This window comes from Dipodomys merriami, unplaced genomic scaffold (genome assembly GCF_024711535.1).
Source record: "Dipodomys merriami isolate MVZ:Mamm:240054 unplaced genomic scaffold, mDipMer1.0.p SCAF_154, whole genome shotgun sequence".
In the NCBI taxonomy this organism is placed as follows: Eukaryota; Metazoa; Chordata; class Mammalia; order Rodentia; family Heteromyidae; genus Dipodomys; species Dipodomys merriami.
Window position 1 is genome coordinate 2,894,788 of NW_027202871.1, and position 21,825 is coordinate 2,916,612.

At 47.0% G+C, this 21,825-nt stretch overlaps 1 protein-coding gene and 1 long non-coding RNA gene across 3 annotated transcripts in view; one reads left to right on the plus strand and one right to left on the minus strand.

Annotated features, from left to right (window-relative positions):
* The window catches only part of Kcnab1 (potassium voltage-gated channel subfamily A regulatory beta subunit 1), a 216,565-nt gene that overhangs the window by 11,710 nt on the left and 183,030 nt on the right, over positions 1 to 21,825 (minus strand). For both annotated transcript variants that reach the window (XM_070022896.1, XM_070022897.1), the window contains exons 8-11: positions 20,541 to 20,627; positions 5,797 to 5,882; positions 4,688 to 4,808; positions 3,600 to 3,694 (exon numbers count right to left, since the gene is read on the minus strand). In XM_070022896.1, coding sequence (XP_069878997.1) covers positions 3,600 to 3,694; positions 4,688 to 4,808; positions 5,797 to 5,882; positions 20,541 to 20,627 — 389 coding nt within the window. The remainder of the gene's footprint in view (positions 1 to 3,599; positions 3,695 to 4,687; positions 4,809 to 5,796; positions 5,883 to 20,540; positions 20,628 to 21,825) is intronic.
* The window catches only part of LOC138827357 (uncharacterized), a 32,190-nt gene continuing 12,685 nt past the window's right edge, over positions 2,321 to 21,825 (plus strand). Inside the window, exon 1 of the long non-coding RNA XR_011372048.1 lies at positions 2,321 to 2,521. This is a non-coding gene — a long non-coding RNA (uncharacterized lncRNA). The remainder of the gene's footprint in view (positions 2,522 to 21,825) is intronic.

Here is a 21,825-nt window from a genome sequence, read left to right on the forward strand (position 1 = left end):
CGGATGCTCCAAGATCTACGGAAGGTAAATGAAAGGATGGAGCTAGTAGGAACGCCCCTAAGAGGCATGCCCTGGACTCCTGCTATACCTTCAGAATATACCTTGGTTGTGATTGATATTAAAGATTGTTTTTTTTTCTATCCCTCTGCATCCAGATGACTGCGAGAAGTTTGCTTTCTCTATACCTTCTCTTAATTTTTCCCAGCCTGATCAGAGGTTTGAATGGACAGTGCTGCCACAGGGTATGGCCAATAGCCCAGCCTTCTGCCAACAATACTTGGCCACACTGTTAGAGCCTGTGCTGGGTTCAGATACCTCCCTTGCCTATGCCTACATGGACGATATAATTCTGGGGCACCGAGACCCAAGCTGCCTGGAGGGCCTTCTGGCCCAGGTTCTGGACATAAAATTCAAAAGGTAGCTCCTTTTAAGGTGCTCGGGACCCACCTTACCTTGACTTAGGCCAGCCCCCTTAAGCCTTTGCTGGATATTCCAGCCTCTCTGACCTTATCCCAACTTCAGAGTCTTTTAGGGGAAATCAACTGGCTGTTGCCATGGGTTTCTGTCCCTACAATTACAATATAAGGAAATGCTGGCCATAATTATGGCCCTTCAGGACATTCAAAAACCCTTTAATTTGTATTAAAACAAAAAAGGGGGAGTTAGCCCCCATATACAGTTACAGATAGCTTTGATTTTAAATTTTTCAAAAGGGGCAACCGAATCCAGATTTCAGAAGCACTGGGGACAACTAAACCCTAAGCCCCAAGTGGAAGTCAGGTGGAAGGACCCCCTGACACAACAATGGAGAGGACCTGACCCCCTAGTTACTATGGGCAGGGGATTTGGATGCGTTTTCCCCATAGGGGAGTCCGCTCCCATTTGGATCCCTGCCAGGAACCTTAAGTTTTTACCCATTTCCTCTATACAGGAGGATGCCCAAGAATAAGCTAAAGACAAAAGCCAGAAAGACAATTATTAACCATCCCCAAGGGCAACCAGCCCTTGAGAAGCTCTCTTGTGTTCTCTAACAATTGCAGATGCCGATACTCCAGCTGTCCTGACACTCCAGCTGTTGGCTGTCCTGACTCTCCCGATCCTGTGAACGGCCCTATGGAATCTGCATCAACCTCAGCGAGTGACCTGGGCAGTGATCAACGCTGGCAATGCAGAAATCGTCAGGAGCACCACAAGAGAAGCTGTCCCTTCGACCTGGTTGCCTGACCTTCATTTTGATCACCACCCTATGGACTATTTAATATTTTTTTTAGGAGTTAATTATTTTAATGTTACCTGCTTTAATTGTTCTTTTACTAATTGCTTGTATAGCGGCATTGAATCCATACTTATTGTTAAACAACCACCTTTTGTTATGCTTCCAGCTTAGATTTTGTCCAACCCCACAGGCAAATAGCTGGACTCTGGACTCTGGACTCTGAAGTGGCAAAGACTGCTATCCCATCCTTCACTAAGGTTAAAGGACTAGTAGTGACATTTCCTGGCCTGGGAATGCTTTTGCTGATGGTTTTTCTATGCCTTCCTTGGGTTATACGTGCACTGCAAAACTCTTATGAGCTTAGCCAGCCAGTTATCAAGCTCCAAATGAATGAATTCCCCCCCCCCCCCCCCCCCCCGAGAGGAATCGCAGCCAGAGACGGGTAAGAGGGGGTGTCAGTCTGACCAACCTAAGACAGGGCCTTCAGCTTCGCTCTGAAGAAGTTCCCGATGACGGGTAAGGCAGACAAGGCGATCCACCCAACCTAAGACAGGCGGGTTCGCTTCTTTAAGCAAAGATGGGGGGAGATGATGTTGGGAGCAATTGGGAGCTGACAGTAAAGCTCAAAGGTCATCTTGACTACTGTGCTAGCTTAAAGGCACGTACAAGGAACTGGCTTACTTAAGACACCAGGTGCCCAGGAATTATTTGAACTGCTTCGGACATTTCTAACTGTGGTGGGTCTGATGTTTATTACTGTGCTAGGTGGGTCTGTCATTAAAACAAAAAAAAAAGGGGGAATCTGTGGAGCACATGGGCAGCAAAGATGGCGCTGGGAGGGGGTTGAGTGGGCAGAGCCTAATTTACTGAAGAGCACATGGCCAGCCAAGATGGCTCTGGGAGAGAGTAGAGTGGGCAGACCCCAATTGATCTTCTGATCAGTACCTAACCAGCCCGTGAAGGCTCAGGTGAATGATAGGGTGTGACCTTGACAGTGATTGGTTCCTCTTCCTCCCTTACCATACCACCCACCCTCTTTGTCTTTAAAAAAGGGGCTGCTCTCTGTTAATAAATGAGTTTTTCTACCTGCTGGATTTGGCTCCCCGCTGTGTCTGATTGTCTCCTGGGCTGAGGGAGGCTAGGGAACAGGCGAGCGCCGCACTTACCTTTCCTCGGACCCCGTCCGTCTTTTGTGGGACGGACGAAGACCCAACACTAAGACACTATTACTTTTTCTTGGCTGACTCATTTAGATTTGTTCAGAACAGTCTTTAATTTTCAGGAACAAGATCTTCATAATCTGGGGTAAGTGTCCTTTCCAATTGTCCAGAACCAGGAACGGGGTCGGGTCAGCGTGCTTCAGGGGGTATTTATATTGCATTATTTTAGAGAACAAGCAAGCCAAAAGTCCAGGTCTCCCCAGTGGAAGGAAAGAGAGTGATGCAGAGTCCGGGCGGGCTGTGAGAGGGACAGACAGGGGACAGGCGGAGGTGTTCCCAGCTGTACTGCCGGCAGGGCCAGCTGGTTTGGCTCTTCTGCTGAGCACTCATGGACTGGGAGCTGGCTCAGCATCTGTTTCCTCTTAGGAAGACTTTGTCTGGTCTGAAGTTTTAAGATGCCTGTATTCTCTCTCCCTCTACATTTGCAGAGTAATTTGTGATTCTATTGTTATTATACACTCTCTCCAGCTTTTTGGTTATTCTGTTTGTTTTAAAACAGACATGTTCTTACGCATAAGAAAAAAAAATGTTTGGAGTACTCTGTAATAAGTGAATCAAGATGTCCTGAGTGGAGGAAATTTTGTTCCGATGAGCTTGGAAAGTGTGAGGATTCAGAATCCTCAAGAGGATCAGAGGATTCAGAATTTATGTCCCAAGCCTCAACCAAAGCCAATGACAGAGCCAATGGCAGGTGTCCATGCAAGGGCCTTCCACTCCATCCCTCTCCCTCCCACCACAGTGGAGGTGTCAGTCAACCCCAGCCAAGTTGGGCTGCCGTACTGGCTCAGGTTTTGCAATGAAATCCACTTATATGGGAAAGGATCAAGCAAGGAAGCAATCGCTTCAAAATTAGGATACGTAGCACCTCAGGGGTCTGGGCTGGGCAGTCCCATCCAGTGCACCAAGCACACCCCCACCTCCCCAGGAGCAGGGAGGGGGTGGAGGGAGGGCAGCGGGAGGGTGGTGTTCTGCTCAAGCCCATTGGACAGGGCTGGCAGTGGCCTGACAGGGAGCAAAGCCCCTCAGAGGGCCTCAGGGCCACAATTACCAGCGGCCAAGATCATAGTGTGCCTGGCGCAGGAGGTCCAGGCTGTGCCACACCACGAATCAGTCTCCTCCCCCCTCCAGACCCGGAGTATTTTCTAGAAGGGGGGGGGGAATACCTTCAGTGAAGCCCTGGAACTTTCAGGCACCCCGTTCCCATACTTTCCAGAGATGATTCCACAGGCTAGAGGAGACCAGGTCACCGCCCCAACCCCTGCGAGGAGGGAACAAAACACAACACAATGAAAATGCTGCTCAGCCAGGGAGCATTCAGAGTGCAGAGGTGTTGGGTTAGAACTGGGCCAGTGACAGGGGAAAGTTGGCTGGTCCCTGGGCGAGCGACACAGCTAACTGGTACATTCTAGAAGTCCTTCCTGAGCCAGTTACGCCTGCGATGGTCAGTTCTTGGGACTGAGCTGGGGAAACGAGTATGGGAATGTCACGCAGCCATGATGGTTTTTATTTTCTATTTTATTTTTATAGTACTGGGGTTTGTATTTAGGGCCTCCTGCCAACCAGGCTGATGTTCTACCATTTGAGCCACATTTCCAGACTTGCTTTTTGCTGGTTAATTTGGAGATGGAGTCTGAGAACTTTTCTGCCTGGGCTGGCTATAAACTGCTATCGTCTGGATCTCAGTCTCCTGAGTAGCTGGGATTACAAGAGCAAGACACACTGCCCATCCAGCCCTGCTCTTGGAATGTCTGCACTCCCTAGACCCAGAGAGATACACTTCCTCTGGCAAAATAACTCAGTGCTTCCCGAGCAGCACTGGCAGATGGAGGAAGGCCATGCCTTATAAAACACTCAGTGTGTGACAGAAGTCATTCATGGTCATCCCTGTTGTCTTCGTGTTGGTATCTGTTCTGGTTTTATCCAGCATCTCCCTGCTGTGTTTTCAGAAGGAAGTTATTCTGGAAGCTGCTTTGAGATAAGTGTATGTCCATGGCTTTGGGGGGAGGCTTTACGAGGCCCACCGAAAGATGCTTGCTCCTGTGAGCACGGGCTTATCCACTGGGCGCCCCCTTTCACTACACAGGCAGTTTTGGAACACAAGACATGATCCTTGTATCAGTTAGGGACTGTGAAGAAGTATGTTCCCGGTGCTCCCGTAGTTAGGACACATCAGGAGGCATGATCAGAGGATTACCTATTTTGTAGTTCTCCCATGATCAGGACTTGTCAGGAACCGTGATTAGAGGATTACCTATTTTGTGGTAGAGCTCCGGCAGCTGCACCTCCACCTTTTCTCTCTGGAAGAGGTGGTACTCCGCTTGTTCGCAGACAGGCGGGATCATGTTGAACTGCCTGGCCACTGAGTAGGCTTCCTAGGGAGAGATGAGACCCGGGGGTGGGGTGGGAGGTTGGTACGGGTGAGCACAGTAGGCCTGTTCACTCTTTTACATGCAAGATGGCGGTCAGTAAAGAGACTGGAGCCCACAGCACACAGGGAGCTGGGTGACAAGCAGGGAGCCGGGTGACAAGCGAGGCCTGGGCCATTTCACTCCTCCCCTCATGGGGACGTCTTTGTTCTGGGTCAAGGCTTGGATTGAGTCAGGCCAGGGAAAATTTGTCCACATGTGAACTGTCAGTTATTAGAAGGAAAATGTGATTTGATTATTATCTTTTTGTTCCTAAAGAAATAAAACTTAGACTAGCATATACAAGTGGTTGGTATTTAAATGGATTCTAAACAGAAGGGTTATTCAGTAATACAGTTGTTACAAGAAAACTAGAATACTCTGCCCCTCTGTCTACTAACTGTAAACTGTCACCCTACCACCAAAGAACATGCAGTCAGTCACAGTTCTGCCTGATGTATCCTGAGCTGCGCTCTCTCTCTCTCTCTCTCTCTCTCTCTCTCTCTCTCTCTCTCTCTCTCTCTCTCTCTCTCTCTCTCTCTCTCTCTCTCTCTCTCATCTATCTCTTTCTCATGCAGGTACCAGGCCCAGATCCAGGGTCTCAAGTTCTTGCTTAGGTTTTTTTATTCAAAGCTGGTACTCTACCACTTGAGCCACAGCTCCATGTCTAGCTTTTTGCTGGTCAGTCTGAGAGAAGAGTCTTGGATCCATCTGCCTGAGCTGACTTTGAACCAGTATTCTCAGATCTCAGCCTCCCAAGTAGCTTGGAAGACAGGACTGAGACTCTGACACCTGACCAGGCATTTCTTTAATGATAGATTTGATTCTAGAATTTCAGTTCTGTAGTGACTGGGAGAAGGGTTTTCAGAAGCTCTAGAAATGTGCCTCCGGGGCTCACTGGGCAGCTTGTAGGAGAGGCTGTGAAGGAGCCACAGCCAGGAAGGGGCGAACGTACCATGATCTCCATTGCGCTCCACCGCGAGGTGCCCCAGTACATGGCCATGCCTTGGTTGATCACGTGTGTCATGGCTCGAACAATTTCTGTGAAGAGTCAAACAGCATCGTCCCCTGACGCTCAGGGCCGGCCCCCTCTCCCGGTGTTTACCAGTTTAAAGCAGTGATGCATGTGATTTGTAAAATTAATTGGTAGCAATGTTAGTAGCCTAACTGGCAGCTTTGATTCTCAGAGGCCACAGTACTTCCAGGTGAACCGACACTCCATTCATTTATTTGTGTATTTGTGCCAGTACTGGGTCTTGGACTCAGAGCCTTCCCTCTCTGGCTTAGCATTTTTTGCTCAACGCTGGTACATTACTGCTTGAGTCTCGCCTCCATTTCTGACTTTTGGTATTAATTGGGGATAAGAGTCTTTTAGATTTGTCAGCCTGAGGCTGGCTTTGAACTACAATCCTCAGATCTCAACCTCCTGAGTTGTTAGGACTACAGGCGTAAGCCACCAGTGCCTGGCTGACCCTCCAGCTTTTGCGTGTAGTAGCAATACCCAACGGTATTAAAAGCATAGTAACTTTAAGTTTTTTGAAGAGTTATTTTACTTTATTTCCCACATATTTTTAAAGCGGTATCGAGTAGGGAGAAGGCATTTCATTGGGCATGTCCTCACTCAGCTATTTTTTATTAGCAGAGGGTCTGCAGGGGTTTCACGGTGGCATTTACACATGCTTGCATTGTACTGGGGTCAGATTAACCTCTCCTGTCTCCCCTGCACTCATTTATTTTCCTGGATGCTTACAGTTAAGTTCGTTCTTGCCTTGGTTGAAGAGGAATCTCTTTCAACACAGAAGGGAGGGACAGCATTTGTTTTGACCTGGAAGGACACAGGGTCACAGGGAGGGAGGCCTGGCTTTCTTTGCACGTGGGGTGTGCAGATGCCAGCCTCACACTGGGTACTTGTTTAACAGAATGACTCAATAACAATGTGGTTAGCAGGAAGATAAACGCATTAAATGCTGAAAAACAGCTGAGACCACAGCTGTCGCAGCTCCCAGCTACGCCACACACGTTGTCCCTCAGTTCTCAGAACCAGACTTCGTTGTGAGACAGCCCAATAAACTGGCCTCAGAGGGCCCAGCCTTGTGCTCCCCGGTGCAGCATTTCCTAATCAGGAAGCTGCCCCGCCCCAGGGGTGGGGCCAGAGCCAGGCCCCACCCAGGCCTAGCTCCGCCCCCACCACCTGGCATACAGAGCTACCCAGCTTTCACAGCTACAGTTCACTCCAGGGAAAGTCACAGACAGGACTGGACTTCTTGTCTTTTAAGATGATCTTTAAGTGGTTGTACAGAGAGGTTTGAACGTGACACATCATTTTGGGAGTATAGTGCACCTTGATCAGTGCCACCCTTCCTGTCATTCTCCCCACATCTAGCAACTCCACCCAGCCCCTCCGTGGAGGGAACCTGGTCCCACATTCACATGAACATGTCACATTGACTGTTAATGACTGCATTCCTCCATCCTTTCTCTCCATTCATCTACCCCCTTCCCGGGGGTCCCCTCTCCCACCAGCACGTTGTTAGACCGCAGGTTTGTTGTTCAGAGAAATCCTCTCCTGAACGAAGCAGGCTTTGGTCAGTACATTTGTACTGTGACCCTGCGTGTGTTTACACTCCTGTTTATAAACTTGATCTGACTGCCACCGAGGAGAAAATATGTGTCCTTAAAGGCAGTGCTAAGAAGAAAGCTTATAGCCACAAGCAGCATCTCCATCAACAAATTAGAGAAATTGCAAATCAATACTCTGATGCTGCACCTCAAGCTCAAAGAAAAACAACAAGACAACCACCAAACCAGTAGACAGAAAGAAATGATAAGGATTAGATCAGAAATTAAAAAAACAACAACAATGGAGACTCAAGGAACTATACAAAGAATTAACAAAGCAAAAAGTTGGTTCTTTGAACTCAAAAAATTAAACCACCCAACAACAAATCCTCAAAGAAACAACTGCCCAATAAATAAGTGGGCGAAAGACTTAAAGAGAAGCTTCTCTGAAGAAGAAAGAAGGATGGCCAATAGACACATGAAGAAATGTTCAACATCCCTAGCCATAAAAGAAATGCAAATCAAAACAACATTGAGATATCACCTCACTCCAGTTAGAACAGCAAAAATCAAGAACTCTAACAACAACAGATGCTGGAGGGGATGTGGACAGAAAGGAACCTTACTTCATTGTTGGTGGGAATGTAAACTTGTTCAACCACTTTGGAAAGCAGTATGGAGGTTCCTCAAAAGACTTCACATAGATCTCCCCTATGATCCAGCAATCCCACTTTTGGGCATTTACCCAAATGTTTACAAACAAGACCACACTAAAGCTACCAGCACAACTATGTTTATTGCAGCATTATTTACCATAGCTAAGATATGGAACCAACCCAGATGCCCCTCAGTAGATTAATGGATCAAGAAAATGTGGTATATATACACTATGGAATTCTATGCCTCCATCAGAAAGAATGACATTTCCCCATTTGTTAGGAAATGGAAAGGTTTGGAAAAAATTATATTAAGTGAAGTAAGCCAGGCCCAAAGAAGCATAGGTCCCATGGTTTCCCTTATTTACAATATCTAGTATAGGTATGAGTCAAGCGGAAAAGGTCAGATAAGGTGATGTTAGGAAAATGAACCCTTAAATATGTATTTTAATGTTTTCGTTTCTTTCATGCATGTGTTTCTAACGCATTTATAAGATTATTTCTTTGTTGCTTTGTATGTCCCTCCCCCACAGTGTAACCCCCGCTTTCACTATATTTGATGTCAGTATAACATGTGGAGGAGATGGGGGCAAACAAGTCGTTTAAGGATTCAGGTGGACCTGTTGCAACAATGAGAAGTACAAAATGTCATGTCAAAACCAGCTTTACAATGTCGGTGTGTGTGGGGGGGTATAATTGGGTGGGGGGAGGGGGGTAAAATTGGGTGGGGGAGGGGGGAGGCGGGGAAGGGAAGTGAAGGGTAAACAAAGGAGGAGGCTGCAATGCTTGGTAAGAAATGTATGCATTATCCTGCCCATGTAATTGTAGCCCCTCTGTACAGTATGTTCTCAAATAAAATAAAATACAATTTAAAAAAAAAAAAAGTTGGTTCTTTGAAAAGATAAACCAAATTGATAAGCCCTTAGCAAATCTGACCCGAGGGCTGGATTTCTTCCACAAGACATGGCAGCCAGACTTGCAGAGTACTGGGTGATCGCCGCATACTTTCAGGGGTCACAGGCCTTGGGCTCCACTGTGGGTTGCTTGTCTCCAGTAGTGTTGGGCTAGATGTATTCGGGCTCTTGCCCGTCATGAGCACACGCTGTCAGTATGGACAGAGGGTTTGGGAATGGCAGGCCTGAACCAGGTCTTCACTGTATGGTCCTTTGTGTGAGCAACTTCAAACCTCCCTGGGTTTGGAAATACTTCATTCACTATTGTCTGTCCAGCAGAGATGGAATTTGGTTTCTAAGCACAGTATTTTTCTGTCTTGGAGAATAACTTGCAAATATGAAACCACAGCAAATTATGTAGATCACTTTCACTCCATTAAAAATATGGGAGGATGCTGGGAATAGGTAGCTCACACGTGTCATGCCAGCTACTCAGGAGGCTGAGATCAAAGAGGCTGAGCACTGTCCTCAAGCTTTTCATTCAATGCTTGTGGGTGCTCTACCACTTGAGCCACAGCTTACTTCTGGCTTTTGGGTGCTTAATTGTAGCTAAGAATCTCATGGACTTTCTCACCTGGGCTGGCTTTGAACTGTGATCCTCAGATCTCAGCCCCCTGAGTAGCTGGAATGACAGGTGTGAGCCACCAGCTTCTCTGTCTGGTGAGGATGGGAGGTGGGGAAGGTATGCCGTGGAGTTTTGTTCTTAGAGTTGGCTGCACATGCAGCCAGAGAGAGGCCAAAGCTGGATATTCATATGGACTCAAATGTTGATTGAGTTCTTATTAAATTAGCCAATTATTAATTTTTTAATGTCAGAAAAATCAGTTGCTTAGCTAGCTAACAGCAACCAACCACGTGTTTTAACCAGCTGTAATGTGTGTGGACACCAGAGGGCGCCATTGTCAAAAGAAAAAAGTCCACAGAGAGAATTGTTTTACCACCTCCCAGGCAGAGCATGGATTCTGAGTTAGAAAGATCATTGAGTACTACACAGACCTCTGAGCACCCCGACAAAGGTTAAATCTGCACCCCAGAACTTACCCTAACTTCCCTGCCCATGTATTTTCAAATAAAGAAATCAGCTTGCTATGCCTGCTTATTTGGTAGAATCAATGTATCCTCATTTCAGAGTAGCTAAATGAAATTATTATTATGTGTCAGAATCCTGACAGAGGGTGATTTCTATAAAACGTCTGAGCAGCTCACAGAAAGATAGGATGATGGGGTTTCTGATTCTCCTCCTTAACTAGAACCTTCTGGAAAGGTCTAACAATAAAAGATGACACCTTCAAGAATGATGAGGGTTGTGTTTGTTGATGCTAGTAGTAGAGCTTGAAATCAGGCCTTGGGTGCTGTCCCTGAGTTTTTGTCACTGAAGCCTGATGAGCCACACCCCCATTTCCTGCTTTTTGGAGATAAGAATCTCATAGACTTTCCTACCTGTGATCCCAGCTTCCTGAGTAGCTGAGATTATAGGCATGACAGTTTTTTCCTTAGTGAGCGCTAATGATGCCACTCACTTGTAAATGTGTCAATTAGAGATTTTACTCACCCTTTTTTATATTTCAGTGGTGTGCTTGTTCTTTTGACTGTTCTATTGGGCTCATATTGCACATTAATATCTGTACTGACTGATGAATTCAGCCTCTGGGCATGTTGGAAGGAAATGTATTAGGCCAAACGCCCACCAAAGACAGTTTCCCAGATGCTCACTGAGCTGCTCAGCACAGAGCACAGCCAGGCCCGGGCAGCTCAGTGTGTCTGCTACTGCTGGAAGTTATTTCTATAGTTCGTGGTGTCTGTCCTTGTACTACTATAGATGTCTGACTCAAGCCCTACATTATGTTCTGAGCTCCTCTGTCTGGTGGTTGTCATCTCATTGGTCAGACAGATGTGGAATATCCTGACACACAGCTTTCTATTCTATCCTCTCATCTTCAGATTGTTATTTATATAACTGGGCATCAGCTTCTTAGAACAGACTTTTAAGTTAATTTGAAAAGGAATGTGAGCTTGTGGATGGAAGAATTCATAAGCCATTTGGCTGAGATTGAACTGAGTTAAAAAAAAAAAAAAAAGATATGGACCCTCTTGGGATTTCCTACTGGCAAATACAGCTTGTGGCGTAAGAGGAAGCATCTGCATTACTTCTTTTTTTTTTTTTGGGTCCGGTTGTGGGGCCTGAACTCTGGGCCTGGGCACTGTCCCTCAGCTCTTCAGCTCAAGGCTAGCGCTCTACCACTTAAGCCACAGTGCCACTTCCGGCTTTTTGCTTATGTGGTGCTGAGGAATCGAACCCAGGGCCTCATGCATGCAAGGCAAGCACTCTACCACTGGGCCACCTTCCCAGCCCCATGCATTACTTCTTTACTCCTGCTGGGCTGGCCTTGGTCCCTGGGCAGTGTTGGGGAAGAGACGGCTCTTTGAGGGCAGAATACTGAGCCCGCCTACCCTTCCATCCTTCCATCCACGCAGCTCCCTGCCTGGCTCAGGCATCTGATCATGAACCAAAAGGTGATGTTGGAATCTGAAGAGGTAAGCTGCTAGGCCAATGGCGTTTGACAGCAAAGCTGTACTGTGGTGTGCTTTGGAGCAGAAACACCCCTTCATGACTGGCTGGCTTGTTGCTATGGTTTGGCTGTGAAGTCTTCTCCTGGAAGATGCAGGTGCTGAAGGCTTGGTCCCTAGTGTACCCCGTCTTTAGTGCCTGAGTCTTCCTCTGCCTTCATTCATGGATGTGTCTGCTGATAAGTGGAGACTTTCTAGACTTGTGAGCCAGTGGAGCCCTGGAGTTGGGGTCTAGGTGAGGTGGGTGGGCTGACTTTGAAGGGTGGATCTAGGCTCTTTGAAGGGTGGATCTAGGCTCTTTGAAGGGTGGATCTAGGCTCTGGTCCTTTCTGGTGACTTCTCTCTGACAGTCAGGTGTGCTCACCACAGAGTGAAAGTTTTGAAACTGAACTGAAATACATCTTTCCCATTCCGGAATGCTTCTCTCAGGCGTTCTGGCAGACTCGGTGGCGAAAGGTTGTCTGCCACTCCTGTCCCTCTCCCTGTTCTGGTCTGGTCCTCATGCCAATTTCCCCATTCCTTCATCCTCTCACTGGGGACTTCCCTTTCGTTTCTGAGCTTTCTCCAGCCAGCGCCCAGAGATGGCCATTTCTCCTAACTTTCTCCAGCAGAATCTTCTTGCTGAGGATTTAGAAAAGGACTTCATTGATGAGCCACAATCCATAACCCATAAAGGCTAGCAGTATTAGATAGCTTTGGCTGTATCAGAAAAGTCCGTGCAAATGTCCTGTTCCATAGTCAACAGAGCTTTGAAGTAACTCCTTTCCCCTCACAAATCACCGAGTGAGATGGTCCCAATGTCTTCATTAACTTAGCATTATTTGGAGCTAAGTCCCAAGCTATGAAAAAGTCTACTTTTCCACATGGTCATTCTTTTTTTTTTGGGGGGGGGGTTCAGTCATGGGGCCTGAACTCTGGGCCTGGGCGCTGTCCCTCAGCTCTTCGGCTCAAGGAAAGCACTCTACCACTTGAGCCACAGCGCCACTTCTGGCTTTTTTCTTTTTGCTTATGTGGTGCTGAGGAATTGAACCCAGGGCCTCAGGCATGCAAGGCAAGCGCTCTACCACTGAGCCACCTTCCCAGCCCCACGCAGCTATTCTTGTAACAAGCTTTTTTTCCTTTGGTTTTCCTGGCCACAATCCTTCTCTCAGGTTCCTCTGTGCTTGCCATTCAGCTGACATCCTGCCCTGGTACTTCCTCCTGGGTACTTCCCTCCTGGTACTTCCTCCTTAGTATATCCTTCCTGACACTTCCTTTCTGGTACTTCCTTCTTGGTACTTCCCTTCTGCCATTTTGGGGATTCTCTCCTCTCCTCTAATGGCTTCCTCCTAAAGGAGCATGGTTTCTGGGAGCTTCTGTGAAGCTGTGTTGGGAGACAGGAAAGCTGAAATGACATTGTTTCTTCAACCTCAGGGATCATTTCCCACCCCACTCTTCCTCTGTGTTTGAAGGCCTGCTCTGTGTTGCTCAGATTCTCAGGGTTGCTGATGACAAACTGTCTGATCCTCCATGTGCGTTCTTCCAATCTTCCGGACTAGTCTAGATTGCTCTTTTGGAATATCCTAGGTTGATCCCGACATTTCAAATACATTTCACGGTGGAGCTCTTTGTGTGGGTCTCCGCTCATTTTTCTGGGTTATCAGCAAGCACTGTTGCCCCAGGGCCTGACGGCACTGAGATCTGGAGTTTTCTCCTACTGCTCTGTGGTGATCCCTCTCCGGTGTTTTGTCTGTTCTCTGGTTAGACATTCTTTAGTTGAGAAGATACTGGCCCTCCTGGATAGAACCTTAATTTTCTTGTCTTTCCCTTTCCATTGTTTGGGCTTTAAGCTTACTTTCTGGAACATTCTCTCAACTGTCCTGTGCAATACTTTGCTCATTTAAAAATAGTAGCCATTATGTTCCATATATGTTAACTTCTTACTGTTTGCTTCCATCTCCTCTGCGTGGTTAGATCAGTCCCTGGGCAGGAGTCTGTGTTCTGTTCTCCGGGGTGTCCCTGTGTGGTATGGGGTGCAGCTGTCGCTCTGGGAACACCAGTGGCGTGTGAGTACGTGAGTGAGACTCACTCAGCCTGGGTGTCGTCCTCTCCCACATTCTTGGCCGTCCTGATTGCCGGGCGGTGGCATTTGAAGGGCATTCCATAGGTGTTTTCAGATCAGGTCTTGCAAACATTCATTTTACTCAGGAAGGGAGTAGGGGAAATGGGTGAGAGAATCAGATTCTCATCCTTTTTTTCCTTAAAATTTTCATTTTGATTTCTAATCCTCTTCCTCCTGTTCTTCATGCTCCTCTTCCTCCTCCCTTTCTCTCTCCTCTTCCTTCTCCTATCCTCCCACTCCTCCTCATCTTCCTCTTCCATCTCCTCCTCTTCCTCGTAGTTTTAGGTGGACTCGTGTCCTTATGTCAGGTGGTTATTTTCTCTCTTGTCTCATTAGATGAGAGCTCTCGCTGTCGGGTCGGTGGCACTTTGGATCCTCAGGGCTTCAAGGCTGATGGCCAGGCACCTTCTCCCCACCCCCACCGCCAACAGAAGGGGCAATGATCAGATCTAAGCCTCCTAAGAGCTAGGATTACAGACATGAGCCCCGCATACTTGGCTCTTCTCCTTTTCTTCGCAGGATGCATTTTAACTGATTTTAATTGGCATGTCCGCTGGATTTTCATCCCCTTGTAGCTCCTGGGTGTTCCCTGGCTCTGGAGCAGAGATGTAGGGTGAGATGCCCGGGTGTGTGTGTATGGGTATGGGGGGCCTTTCAGGAGCAGGGCTCATGGTTCCTTGCACCAGTAGTAAGGGAGGTGCCCGGGTATTGTGCCCACCATCAGTGCTGCCTTGTTCCCACGTCCCCTGTGAGGGCAGAACTTCCACACTCACACTCTGACCAGCAGCAAAGCCGGGATTAGAAGTTGGCCTCTCACTTGTCCAATCCAAATATGGCTCCATTCTGGAGGCTTCTAACGAGAGGCTGGCGAAAAAGCCGCACAGGAGTTGGGAAGGCCCAGATGCGGCCCCACCGCCTCCTGTTGTTCAGGTGACTGAAATGGACCTCCTTTCTATTGCATAAATTGACAGTCTGTGAAGGGTAAAATGCCAGCCGAACAGGATTTCAGTGAGTTTGGGGGTGAATCCATAGTTAAAATGGAAATAACTTCAGTAATCTTGGAACTTTTTTTTTCACTTTCATTTTATTTTATTTTTTTTGCCACAGGCTCATCTTTGTGAATATAAAAGTAATCTCCTCCAAACTAATTTCTTGAAAGCTGAACTGTCCCAGCCTTTCAAGCCAGGAGGCTAAATTGATCTGATAGATGCCGGTGGCCCTGGGAGCATCCTGGCCCGGTCGTCACAGAAATATGCCCAGTGCTTTTAATTTGATGTGATGATCCCCAGCGGCACCTCCACGCTGGTCCTCGGTGTCAATCAGACTGCAGGGAGGGACCTAGCATCTGGATGCAGCATGATTGCTCAAGAGGAGCAGCAAGAGGTAAGGGTGTGCAGGGCTGTCTGTGAGAACATCACCTTGAAATCTGATGAACTGCACCAGATGACAGACTGCTTCTAGATGCTAGGAAACTCAGTCCCCATTCCAATAGAGGCGAGCAAGTTGTATCTATTTAACTTTAGAACTTCATTCATTCAATTACTCAAACAGCAATTCACTTATTCATCTCAACAACACTATCCATCATATATGTGTGTGTATGTGTGTGTGTGTGTATATGTGTGTGTGTGTGTGTATGCGCGCACGCGTGTTCAAGTGCATCCATGCTAGAGCTTGAACTCAAGGCCTGGGTGTTGTTCCTTTGCTTTTTCATTCGAGGCTGATGTTCTACTGCCTGAGCCATAACTCCTCCTCTGGTTTTGTGGTGGTGTATTTGAGTCAAGTGTCATGGACTTGTGCTTGGGCTGGCTTTGAACTGCAATCCTCAGATCACAGCCTCCTGAGCATGAAGCCACAGGCACCTGGCTCCATTATTTTTTAAGTGCCTACTATGTGGCTCATGCTCTGTTAGACTGAAAAGAGAGCATGTGGTCAGATAATGTAGCCACTGACCATGTGTGGCTACTGGTCCAAGTTAAGATAATCACACTCATTTCAAAGATTTCATATGAAAAATGTAAAAATATCTTACCAATAGTTGTTTATATTGAATACACACTGGAATGGTAATTTTTATAGAAGGGGCTAAATAAAATAAGTTACAATTCACCTTATCTACTAAGTTTTTTCTTTTTTTTTTTTTTTTTGTCGGTCATGGGGCTTGAACTCCGGGCCTGGGCGCTGTCCCTCAGCTCTTCAGCTCAAGGCGAGCGCTCTACCACTTGAGCTACAGCGCCACTTCCGGTTTTCTGGTGGTTTATTAGAGATAGGAGTCTCACGGTCTCTCCTGCCCGGGCTGGCTTTGAACCTCGATCCTCAGATCTCAGCCTCCTGAGTAGCTAGGATTACAGGCGTGAGCCACCAGCGCCCGGCTAAGTTTTTTCTTTATAAACATGGTTAGTGGGATATTTAAATTGCATTGGTAGCTTGCACTGTGCTTCTGCTAGGAACCACTGTTACTCTACTTGCAGAAGACCATTATGTGTCTTGGGATAGGTTGAGGCCACTTTTGAGAGAAGATAATAAAAGATAAAGGCAGAGGGAAAACTATGAGAGAGTGAGGGAAGGGGATATATGGTTCAAAAAGCATTGTAGTCATTACCTGACTCATGTAACTATAACTTCTCTGTATATCTCCTCTACAATAGCAATAAAAAATAACAATAATAAAAAGAGGTAAAGGCAGAAAGGCTAACCTGCTGTGACTCAATGATACTGGTAGGTTTTAGGTGATTAAATATTTGTCACTTACTGGGCCCCGTATCATAATCTGGAATGCCACAATGTTTGATGCTTTCTGGAATTTTCTCAGTTGTTCTTAGATATTCTAGTTTCCCGAGTGTCTGCAGATGACTGTTTGCATAAAGCAATGCTATAAAAGATGACTCAGGAAGAAATAAATATGTACAGACTTCCTGATAATTTCCTGGCATTGTGGAAATAAAACAAAGCTGACTTTAGTCTTATTAAATTTTAGTTTTTGTGGTTCTGGAGTTTGACCTCGTGATGTCACACTTGCTAGGAGATGCTCTATTGCTTGAGCTGCAGATTGTTGTTGTTGTTGTTGTTATGTTGTTTTTGAGATAGAGTCTCCCTTTTTGCCTAGGCTGGTCAGAATTGTGATCCTCTTATTTATGTTTCTTGCTGTAGCTGGAATGACAGGAGTGATTCACCATGTCCAGCTTTTTCTGTTAAGATGGGGTCTCAAAAACTTGCATAGAGTGGCCTTGAACAGTGTTCCTCCCATTCAATCTTTGCCTCCCAAGGACACAGGATTATGTGAGCCACTATGCTTGGCTTTGCCAATCTTTCCCCTTCCTCTCTTCCTTTACTTTTCTTTTTTGACATTAAGGAATCTGGGTTCCTTCATGTTTGCACTCACCTTCAAAAGGCAGTGGAGAGAAACAAGATAACTTGAATAACCAAATAATGTGACAAAAAACCTTAAGTAACTGTCATTAGTAATGGAATAATAGTGAAGGACTTGGGTTCTAAGATGCGGTAAACAGAAGGCAACACTTGGTTTGCAAGTGCTTTGAAATTAAAATAAAAATTAATAAAAAAATTAGCTGAAATGTCTTTCAGCTCGAGCTCCGAGCATGCTTGGATCAGCCTACTTGAGGAAGATGGGCACCCATCCTCTGGGCTGCTGCTCACCATGGTACCCACACGGCCCCGGTCCTGTGCCCAGCTCCATCCTCCAGGCAGCTGGACATGGTAGGACACCAGCGTCCACCCCTTGCCCAGGTCCTGGGGCAGGCACACAAGTGCTGGGTGTGCGCACTGCTACAGGGTGGTGGGACTTTGGCTGCCTCCAACCTTCTCTCCTTCTCTTGCTAGTGAAGATTTTGAAGGATACTCTGGGCATTTATGCCAACGACACAAGGCACAAGTGGAGCGGTGGAGAGCACAGGGAGTGGCCATTGGTGCTCTGTGGTCAGAAGGCAGCAGTGGGGACGGCCGGGCCTCTCTGTGAGGGGAATCCGCAGGGCTTGCCAGCTAGTGTAGAAGAGGCAGATGGCCCGGCAGACGCTGCGAAGGAAAAACGACTTACCACGTGGCGAGCCTTAGAAAAATAAACAAGGAGGACGGAGGGAAAAGTCGCAGTGCCTCAGGGTGGCTGCCTGTCTCCCCGACGTGTTCACCTGTGCCCCACGGGGTGCGAATGAAGTCTCTCTTGCTGTCCCACTGTGTGTGCATTTGGAGTTCACAGCCATCAGTGGAGAGAGCTTGCTTTATGTCTGCTGGTAACTGGCGGGCACGGACGGGAGAATGGAAGGCGCGGAGGGCTGGGATGCCTGGCACCAGTCCTCTCGGAGAGCGTGTTTGCTGCCCTCCTCTCTTTCTGGCTCAGTTGGCTGCTGCATTATCTGTGGAAACTGGATGAATCTCCCTCGGTTTATTTTAGAAGTGCTCCCAATTCACGTCGAGGCGTGGTACAAACCGCACACATGGGAATGGCATTTGAATCCTGTTTAAGTGGCTTTGAGACAGCCAGCGTGGCCCAGACCCAACCCCTGACCGCGGTGTGATGCGTGGCCGGAGGGCTCTAGCATCCCCCGGGCACCCTCTCCACCTTGCCCACCCAGGAAGCCCTGAGCAGTTGGGGAGGGAGCCTGTGTCCTGGCAGGGAGTAGTTAAAACCAATGAAAAGTGAGCCACAAGCTCTGGGGCCTGCAGTTCTGATATATGTAGACTTAACGCGAAAACCAGCCTGTGCCGGGTGAGTGCGGCCCCACCACCTACAGCAAGCAGGACGGATTCGATGGAGCCCACAGTGGACAGGTGCATTGATGAGCAAGGGCCAGGCGCTGGCTTACCCCGATACCTCCAACTAGGTATAGAATCGCGGTATAAGGCCTGCTCAGACACACACACCAGAAGTGCCGGTACGCACCTGTAAACGGGATTACAGTCCTGGCTACTATGGGTGGAAACCGTAAGATCCTCTTCCCCTACTCCCTCAAAAACAGAAGAAACCAAGGAAGCAAGCCAGCCAGTGGCTCATGCCTGTAACTTGGGAGGCTTAACTCTAAGGATACAGTTCTCAGCCAGCCAGGCAGGAAACTCCGTAAGACTCTTATCTCCTACTAACTACCAGAAAATCTGGAAGTGGATCTGTAGCTTAAGTGGTAGAGCATTATTAGCCTTACTACAAAAGTTTAGGGACAGCACTCAGGCCCAGAGTTCAAGCTCCTGGTCTAGCGCGCACATACACACACACACACACACACACACACACACACACACACACTGAATGAAAAATCATGCAAGGACATAACTAAAGCAGAAAGGGCTAGGGATGTGGCTGTCTAGCAAGAGTGAAGCTCTGATTTCAAACTCTAATAGTGCGCTACCACTGGAGCCATGCCTCTACTTCTGGCTTTTTGCTGATTAATTGGAGATGAGAGTCTCAGATTTGTCTGCTCTGATAGGCTTTGAACCTTGATTCCCAGATCTTCTAAATATCTAAGATGAAAGGCATGAGCCCTCAGTGCCTGTGCATAAATGTTTCTTATTCTAATAAAATGCTTATGCTTTACCAAATACTTCATATTTGCTTTGATAAAAAACACACATTTTCTTTGATTTTTCCAATGCTGATATTGACTTATAGTTAATTCTTGATTTAGTTAGAATCAAGAAATAAAGTTTAAGAGAAAAATAGACATATACACGTATGTTTAATGTATATGATACATATAATACATACATACATTATATATTTTTTGTAGTAGAGAAAGTGATAAATGGAAAATATAGTTTCCATAAAAATTTTCATGGTCAGAAACAAACTAGAAAAAATCATATGTACTTCAACCAGCTTCTGTAACTATACATCCAAAGTCAATCTTCACAGAACTGTTTTTTTTTTTTTAAATCAGTTGTGGGGCTTGAACTCTGGCCCTGAGCACTGTCCCTCAGCTCTTCAGCTCAAGGCTAGTGCTCTACCATTTGAGCTACAGTGCCACACCCGGTTTTTCTGGTGGTTTATTGGAGATAAGAGTCTCACGGACTTTCCTGCCTGGGCTGGCTTTGAACTGTGGTCCTCAGTTCTCTCAGCCTCCTGAGTAGCTAGGATTATAGGCATGAGCCACCAGTGCCTGACAGAACTGTGTTTTGAATCATCAAAGATGATTCAAAGTTACCTTCAGTGTAATGTCATGTGGACTCAGCATTCTTATTCTTTGAAAACTGATAACCCATATTGTAACATAAAGCCCAAATACCCAAGGCACCCTCCCTTTAAAATTCTTTTCCTCAGATATCTCCATTCTTATTCACCCCAGGGAAGTGCCGTAATCCTGGGAATACAGGCCTCAACTAACTGGAACATTCTCCCTGGTGGTCCTCCAAAACCAGTCATCCTGGGATAGGACAGTTGTAAGATGGAGCTGATCTATAGGCAGGTTTGGAAAGCCTCCTGGGGAGAAGCTTACACCCCAGGCTAACCGCAGGAACAGAAAGAGTGGATGGGGCAGCTTCTGGAAGATCCAGTCAAACCTTAGAGAAATCTGATTTTGAGCTGCTCCCCAGGGCTATGCCTTGGGAAGACCTTAGCGGACTCACTCTAGAGGAATGACATTAAATCCGTTGGTTTAGTTGATGAGATCTCATAATCAAAGTGAATGAACCCTGGGATCAGCACTAGACACAAGCCTCAAGCCTTCAACTGATGACAGAAAACACAGTTGAAAAGACTGCAGGGCCTTTGCTTTCAGGGTCAATATTCTGGCTAAGAGATACCACCTGTTTTGTTTTTCATACCCGTGCAGGTCAGGCTGCATACGTTTCCTCTCCCACCATGAGTAGAGTACTCACGCTACTCAGTCACTCAGAGTGGTTCCGTGGGTGTCCTCACCTTCCATGGGCGTGTTGCCGTCAGGCCGATTTGCGAAGACCACGTCCACGTAGTCCAGCTGCAGCCTCTGCAGGGAGCCCTTCAGTCCTGCCAACAGAGGGGCGTCAGGACAAAGCACAGACCCTCCCAGAGCCCAGGCCCAGGCACTGCACAAGGGATGGGAATTCTGTGTGCTTCAGGAATTTGCTTCAAACAAACACTGGAAAGGAGCTGAGCACCGAGGCAGCATCAGCGGCTCCAGGGGTCATTTCCCCCAGAAGTGCAATTTTATAGGGACTCAGGATTCATTTCCCCCAGAAGTGTGGTTTTACAGGGGCTCCAGGGGTCACTTCCCCCGGAAGTGCAGTTTTACAGGGACTCACATGTGAGACTGTCTTCCCCAGAGGACAGACAGCCTGGACGCAGCCCAGTGATTAGAAAGCAGATAGCAGGTTCCAGGGCTCATCAAGAAACACAAATGAAACAGCACGTGGAGATAGTCTCATGCCAGAGTGGCTGCCACCAAGCAGACAAAAGTGCTGGTGAAGAGGTGGAGAACAGGGATCTTCACCCACAGGGAGAGAATGTAAATCAGGGTAGCCATAATGGAAAGCAGTGTGGAGCTTTCTTTAAAAAGTTCCCTGATGACCCAGCACTCCCACAACTGACTGTAAACCCAAAGGAAATGAAATCACTATGTTGACAAGCCATCTGCACCCCCTGTCATTGAAGCAGAATTCATAACAACCAGGAAATGGAATCAACCTCAGTACCTTAACTGATAAATGAACAAAGAAAAGTGCACTATGCGTATCACCCCACTACCGTGGACTCTAATGACATCGGTGTCACAGAAGTTAAGAGCAGCATCTTGGGGAGGAAGTGGGTAGGGGAGATGGAGAAAGCTTGAAACAAGGTCTAGAAAAGCTAGAAGAATGGGGTTTGAACATTTCCACCATACAGAAAGAATAAGTGTTTGAAATGGATATGCTTACTTTATGGTACCTAGGGAATATGTGCAGTTTTATTTTAAAATGGAGACTAAGAAGAATGACATTGTATGCAATGGTGTGTTTCTAGAACTGCGAAAAATGTGTGAAAGACTTTGTCCCTCAAAAGGAAATGTCCTAAGATACCCAAGATCCCACCAGCAAGCCAAAGCTCCACAGCCAGGACTTGTGGACCATGTCCAGAAATGAAGTGTTGTGTAGCAAGCAGCTTCTCGAGTTTTCTGATCTTCATGGAAAATGCAAATTGATATTTATGTTTTGAATTACTTAGCAAGCCTGTTAGTGAGATGGACATA